This window comes from Medicago sativa, chromosome 6 (assembly GCF_051527215.1).
Source record: "Medicago sativa cultivar Bolivia chromosome 6, Bolivia_mono, whole genome shotgun sequence".
Lineage (NCBI taxonomy): Eukaryota > Viridiplantae > Streptophyta > Magnoliopsida > Fabales > Fabaceae > Medicago > Medicago sativa.
In genome coordinates, this window is record NC_140754.1 from 30,409,957 (window position 1) to 30,417,647 (window position 7,691).

The 7,691-nt window shown below is 43.9% G+C and overlaps 1 protein-coding gene and 1 pseudogene across 1 annotated transcript; both read right to left on the reverse strand.

The window, feature by feature from the left end:
• Positions 1-1,151: 1,151 nt before the first annotated feature.
• Positions 1,152-4,681, reverse strand: LOC146914449 (uncharacterized; annotated as a pseudogene).
• Positions 4,682-5,870: 1,189 nt separating this feature from the next.
• Positions 5,871-7,274, reverse strand: LOC146914450 (uncharacterized). The gene has a single exon (XM_085721069.1). It carries the CDS (start codon positions 7,272-7,274, stop codon positions 5,871-5,873), a length of 1,404 nt encoding a protein of 467 aa, XP_085577195.1.
• Positions 7,275-7,691: the final 417 nt, after the last annotated feature.

Consider the following 7,691-nt stretch of genomic DNA (forward strand, 5'->3'; position numbering starts at 1 on the left):
TCTCATCACGAGGAATGTGGTGTAGCTCGACTTTGTTGAAGAAGGTCAGTAATCGTCTTGCATAGTCTTTGTAAGGAATCAGGCTGGGGTGACGAGTCTCCCATTCTCCTGTGATTTGATTGATTACAAGGGCAGAGTCACCATAAATGTCAAGGATCTTGATTCTCAGATCGATGGCTTCTTCAAGACCCATAATACATGCCTCGTATTCTGCCATGTTGTTGGTACAGTCGAACGTCAGCCTAGCAGTGAAGGGGATATGTGCACCCTCAGGAGTAATAATGATTGCCCCTATTCCGCTTCCATAAACATTAACAGCTCTGTCGAAGATTAGACCCCATCTTGATTCAGGATCTGGACCTTCTCCGAATAACGGCTCGTCACAATCTTTCATCTTCAGATACATAATCTCTTCATCAGGAAAGTCGAACTTAATAGGCTGATAATCCTCAACTGGTTGGTGAGCCAAATGATCTGCAATGATACTCCCTTTGATTGCTTTCTGGGTACGGTACTCGATGTCATATTCAGATAACAACATCTGCCACCGGGCGATTCTTCCTGTTACTGCAGCTTTCTCGAAGATGTACTTGATCGGATCCATTTTAGAAATCAACCAAGTAGTATGATTAATCATATAGTGACGAAGGCGTTTGGCAGCCCAAGCTAGAGCACAACATGTCTTTTCGAGCATGGAATATCGAGACTCACAATCAGTAAACTTCTTGCTCAAGTAATAAATAGTGTGCTCCTTTCTTCCAGTTTCATCTTGTTGCCCGAGTAAACAACCCATAGAATCTTCTAACACAGTCAGGTACATGATCAGAGGTCTTCCTTCAACTGGAGGGATAAGGATTGGAGGTTCTAGCAAATATTCTTTGATGTTGTCAAAGGCTTTCTGGCACTCTTCTGTCCACACAATACCTTGCTCTTTGCGGAGTAGCTTGAATATCGGCCCACATGTTGCAGTCGTATGAAAAATAAAACGGGAGATGTAGTTCAGTCGTCCGAGAAACCCTCTTACTTGTTTTTCTGTTTGTGGAGCATACATTTCTCTGATAGCTTTGACCTTGTCGGGATCTACTTCAATACCTTTCTGGCTGACAATGAAGCCCAAAAGCTTTCCGGATCTGACACCAAAGGTGCACTTGTTAGGATTCAGATGGAGTTGATACTTTCTCAGTCGTTGGAACATCTTCAGTTCCTGACTTGACAATCATATCATCCACATAAACCTCGATCTCTTTGTGCATCATATCGTGGAAAAGAGTAGTCATACCTCTCTGGTAAGTAGCACCTCCATTTATTAACCCAAACGACATTACTCTATAACAGAAAGTTCCCCAAGGTGTAATGAAAGATTTCTTCTCTCTATCTTCGGGTGCCATCTTGATCTGATTGTAACCGGAGAAACCATCCATGAAGGAGAAAACTTTGGACTTTGCAGTGTTGTCAACTAATACATCAATGTGAGGCAGTGGAAAATTATCTTTGGGACTAGCTTTGTTCAAATCACGGTAATCAACACACATTTCGACTTTACCATCCTTCTTCGGAACAGGCACAATGTTGGCAAGCCACTGTGGGTATTCTGATGTGACAAGGAATCCTGCATCAATCTGTTTCTGTACCTCTTCTTTAATCTTGAGGGCCATATCAGGGCGGGCTCTTCTCAACTTCTGTTTGATTGGCGGGCATTCCAGCTTTAGCGGCAAACGGTGCACCACAATATCAGTATCTAGACCTGGCATATCCCTGTACGACCAAGCAAATATATCGACATATTCTTTGAGAAGTTCTATCACCCGCTTCTTGACACTTGCTTCAAGTGATGCCCCGATCTTGATTTCTTTCTTGTCTTCTTCAGTACCCAAGTTGATCACCTCTATTGCTTCCCCATAAGGCTGAATGGTCTTTCTTTCTCGTTCGAGCAGCCGAGAGATCTCGTCGGGAATCTCTTCATTCTCTTCCTCTTCCGCCTCATACACAGGGGATTCAAAGTTGGGAGAGATCATAGGACTATGTTGTTCAAAGGGTTCATTGATGTTTAATTTGGACAAGTGAGCAACAAAAGGAACATCTACAGCAACCCAATTGTGGTATCCCCTCAGGACTATCTTCTATGATAGCATTGGCTTCTGACAGGGCATTGATAAAGCCAGCGCTGTGGAAAGTACCTCTTGTTGGCACGACGACGTTCCAGGGCAAATCAGTTGACGGGGAGAAACCCAGTCCTTCTCGGCGCTTGTTCTCTGGCAATTCTATCAACTTTCCCCAACTTGCAGACCCTCCAGCTTGTATCACATTCTGAGCATCTTTTAGAGAGGAAATAGATGCCCCACTCTTCTTGGTATTCTCTTCTTCCACAGCAATTCCTTGGAATGATGTCCCCTCAACATTTTCAGCCCCGATGAAAGAGAAAGAAGACAAATGGCTCACTAGCAAAGCTTCCTCACCATTCACAATTACTAGCTTTCCATTCTGCACAAATTTTAACTTCTGATGCAATGTGGAGGTTACTGCCCCAGCTTCATGAATCCAGGGTCGGCCCAACAGACAACTGTACGATGCTTGGATGTCCATCACTTGAAAGGTAATTTGGAAAACATGTGGACCAATTGTAATAGGCAGATCCACCACCCCATGAACATTCTTCCTTGAACCGTCGAAAGCTTTCACCATTACATCACTCCGTCTCAAAGGTGTACCCTTGTAAGAAAGTTGATCATAAGTTGTTTTGGCCATTACGTTTAAGGACGACCCGGTATCTACTAGCACATTTGACAAGGCATCGGTCTTGCAGTTCACAGATATATGGAGAGCCAGATTATGGTTCCTTCCTTCTTTCGGAAGCTCTTCATCACTGAAACTCAGATGGTTGCATGCAATGATGTTCCCCACTATTCCTCCGAATTGACCAACAGTTACATCATAATCTACAAAAGCTGGTTCCAAGACCTTCATCAAAGCTTCCTTATGGGCATCAGAATTCAGCAATAGAGACATTATGGATATTTTCGACGGAGTCTGCATCAGTTGATCAACCACTTTGTACTCACTCTTCTTGATTAGCTTGAGAATCTCATCAATCTCAGAATTTGCATTGGTCCCACTAGACTGACCAACATCTTTGACCGCACTGGGATCTTTAGCTCGAGTCTCCTCGATTACCGGAGCACTAGCTTTCTTTGGGGTGGTATTGCAACTTCACGATCATCTTCAATCATAGTAGCATTGTATTTGTAGGGGATGGCCTTCTCTGAAGCGTAGGGCAAAGGACCAGGCAAACAGATCACTAAAGGAGCAGTAACTGACTTCCGACTGCCGTAGAAGATTTCCAAAGGCCCCTCAGGAGTTATAACACATACATCGTCACTTTTTCTTTCGACAACAAGTTCTCCTCGGTCTAAAAGTCCTTGAATGTCATCTTTTACTTTCTGACAACCCCAGGGACTTAGGAGGCATACTTCACAGTCATCATGATCATGTTCGAATAAGTTCATTTCGCACAACTTGGCATGTAATGGGACCAAAGGCGTCCGGATACACTGAACATCGAGGATGAGGTGAGTCTTTTGGCAACCTTCGACCATGTTGACAGATGTAGCACCATGGTTTGGGAATGGATTGGTTTGAACATTCGGTGCTGAGTCTGTGAAGGTTATCTTCTTGTCATTGATTAGCTTCTGAACTGCATACTTAAAGCTATAGCAATTTTCGATATTATGACCTTGGCCTCCCTGATGAAAATCACAAGTCTGGTCAAGTCTATACCATGCTGGCAATTTTTCTGGCACTGGAGAAGGTGCTCTGGTTTGGACCAAATTCTTTTTGAGTAACCCTGGGAGTAACTCTGCATAGGTGACGGGGATCGGGTTAATTTGCATTTTTTGTGGTTGAGAATGTTGTGGTTGATAGGGTTGTTGTTGATATGGACGTTGTTGGTGTTGTTGGTATGGTTGTTGGGGTTGTTGTGGAGGATATTTTTGTGGAGGATATTGTTGAGGGTATTGTGGTTGTTGTGGATATTGTGGGAATTGAGGTTGTTGTGGATATTGTGGGAATTGAGGTTGTCCATTTGGTGGTTGGATGGTATTGGCAGCAGGTATGATGGCAGCGACGTGTTGATAGGTTGAATAATTTTGTTGAGGTCTCCCATGGGTCACCATACCGACCTCTTGTTCTTTCTTTTTCGGGAGGTGGTTCCCAGATTTCTTGGTTCCAGTCGCAGATGTTTCTTCCTTTACTAAACGTCCTTCTCGGACTCCTTCTTCCAACTGTACACCCATACTAACCATCTCAGCAAAGTTCCTGGGCGTACTTCCGACCATCTGTTTGTAATAGAATTGATCGAGAGTTTTTAAGAAGAGCTTGGTCATGTCCTTTTCTTCTATACGCGGGCTGACTTGGGCAGCGGTATCCCTCCATCGCTGAGCATACTCTTTAAATGCTTCCCCGTTTCCCTGAGTCATAGCCTGAAGATCGCTTCGGTCTGGGGCCATATATCCACATTGTAACTGTATTGTTCTACAAAAGCATCGCATAGGTCACGGAGAGTTTGAATCTTTGTTTTGTCCAAGTTCATGTACCACTTTGAGGCAGGACTAGCCAAACTATCTTGGAAGAAATAGATAAGTACTTTGTCATCTTTGGCATAGGCAGACATCCTTCTCACATACATTGTTAGATGCTCCTCAGGACAGGAGTTCCCTTTATACTTCTCGAAATCTGGTACCTTGAACTTGTGGGGTACTTGGACGTCCGGCACTAAACAGAGATCGTAAGCAGTCTTCCCAAACATTTTCCTTCCATGGAGAGCTCTCATCTCTCGTTGCATCTCATCGTACTTTTCTTGTAAGTCATTCACTCTATCATAGTTTTCCATGTTCCCTGAATGGTATATGGGTTCTTCATCTTGTGGAATGGTATGCATCACCGGAGCCGAATAAGTCATAGCGGCTGGATGAGCTCCTACCAGAGGTGGAGGAACATGAGTTGCATTTTGACGAGTAGGCATCGGTACCTCAGTCATGATAGGGCGGAACACTTCACTGAGGCAAACAGGCACACCCCAAGGACGACCTTCTGGCGGTGAATTTGAGGCTTCACACACAATGGGACGGAGTATTTCACCGACAGTAAAAGGCGAGAACCGAGGCGTGGAACGTTGCGGAGCAGAGTGTATCGGAGTATCGGCACATATTGTCCATTTAGGGGCAGCAGAGGCGGCAGCAGAGGCAGATGTTTCGGCCTGAGTTCTGACTGGAGGAGGAGGCGGTGGTGCTTGTGCCTGTGCTTGAGCTTGCGCTTGAGCTAGTGCTTAAGCTTGAGCTTGTGCTTGAGCTAGTGCTTGAGCTTGTGCTTGAGCTTGTTCTTGAGCTCGAACCTGTGCTTCCGCCATTGTCTTCATTACTTCAGCCATTTCGTCCATCTTAGTCTGCATGGTTGTCATTTCTCCACGGAGCACTTGGTTTTCTTGTTCGAGAAAATCTATCTTCTTCTTCACGTTTGCTCGAGTGTAGATAGTGCGAGTAGACTTGTAGCGGATACGTGGGGCCACCATTTGAAACGGGCTGACCTTTTTCTCTGGAGAAGAAAATTTATGTGAGACTCTGGATTTGAGACTGTGAAATGCAAAATGATGCGTGATGTTATGCAAAAATAGACACATTTTTTTTATCGATGGACTTATAAAAAGCAAATTTGTAAACATCATAATTGAAAATTTCATTGACTAATTAAAGTACTACAAGATAATTCCCTTTTAACAAAACTGAGCCAAGGGATAGACTCCAAAGTACATCACAAAAAGCTAGAAAATAACATAAAGTGGTGAAACAACTGGGAAACTCTTGAGCTCTTGTAGTAGACTACTCCTCGAAATCTGGGTGTGCCCCTGCGAAGAAATCCATGCGCTCCTTCTTGCTGATAAATTGTGCGAGCCTCACACTTTGAGCTTGAATCTGAGCGTCCTTTTTAGCTATCTGCTCCTTTTGCTCGAGGAGCTCATGCTGTTCTATTTTACCACTCATAGTTTCCATCTTGAGCATAGCTTCATCATATTTCCTTTTCAAGGTGGCATTTTCAAGGATTAACACAACTTCCCGCTCTTGGCTTTCCTCCTGAGTTTTTGGGGGTAAAGGTAAGGGCATGGACGGAATAGTCGAGGTTGTGAGCCTTCGTTGAGGGTAAGGCATCTTCAGTTTGCTTGCTCGATCAATGACCCATTTGACATAAGCTTCATGGGCGGTATTCGACTTCCTTCCTAATTGGTTCCTATCCATCTTGATAATGGAATGCCAAGCTTTCACAAATTGAGCTTTTTGGTTCGCACCATCCTCCTTGTAGAGGAAGAAATCTCTGTCTAGGATGCGGTACAGAGGCTTCATCTTCATAGGGTATCCAAATTGACGTCTAGCAAGAACTGGGCTGTAGCTGATTCCTCCACGTATACCTAGGAGGGGTACGTTGTTGGATTCTCCGCACCTGTCGATGATAACTTCTGGGTCACAAGCTGTGTTGAACCAAGTTATGTCATTAGGGGTAAGGGTCATGAACTTTTGGGACCATGGAACATATTCTGGCCTAAACTTAGGACGGGGTAAGTGTGAGGTGATCCACATGTGGAGTAAAGGTGCACAACAAATGATGGTTCCTTTCCCTTTACTGGTTCGCTCATGGATAGAAACATAGGTGTCAGTAAGCAGAGTGGGAACTGGGTTCTGAGTTAGGAAGATTTGAATGGCGTTCATGTCAACAAAGTCGTTAACATTTGGGAAGAGCACAATACCATAAATGAGCAAGGCAAGGATAGACTCAAAGGCATCAATCTTTGATCTATTAAGACAAGTGGTGGCTTTTTGGTAGAGGAAGTTGTAGGATAGGCACTGAAGACCGACTCTAGGGACGAACTTGTTTTTTATATCTGCTATTTCAAGGTGTAGGGCTTCTGCGAGAGCTCGGATTTTAGGGGTGAGTTCAAGGCTATGAAAGGGCACTTGGTTGAGTACAGGTAAACCAACCCAATGAGAATAATCCTCTAATGTGGGAAAGAGCTGAAAATCTGGGAATGTAAAGCCATGGCAGATCGGATCATAAAACTGGACCAAAGTATTGAGGAGTCCCTCATCCACCTTTGTCATGAGAATGTCGACCAAGCAACCGTACCGCCCTCGAAAATGATCTGGATCCTCCAATCTTCTTGCTAATTTCCTTAAGCTCTCCAAGTCTGGTTTCTTGAATTCATACCTATGAGTCCTCCTTACATTCTCCATTTCCTATGATGTTTACAAAAAACCTACATAAGTCCTTCGATATTTTATGGATGAGAAAAAAAACTATTTATGAATGGATGCATGTATGTATGATTATGCATGGAAAACATGATGAGGTTTAAGGTATACAATGTTGGAGTCAAGGGTAACAACGCCATTTGGTAAGGACTATGGTTTTATTTGTACTTGTAACAAGGGTTCTACCAAAGTTCCCAAATTCCAACCGCCTTTGAAATTTATCGGATACCGAGACAACACCCGGTCCAACATCGTTCGTAGGAAAGTCTAATTCGAGTGTAGTATCGCGTGTCGACTAATACCGAGACAACACCCGGTTAGCCACCGCACTACGTCCTAAAAAGGCCAAGATGGGTTAAGGGTTACTAAAGGTCCTTAGCGTTCAACGGAAACTTAAGA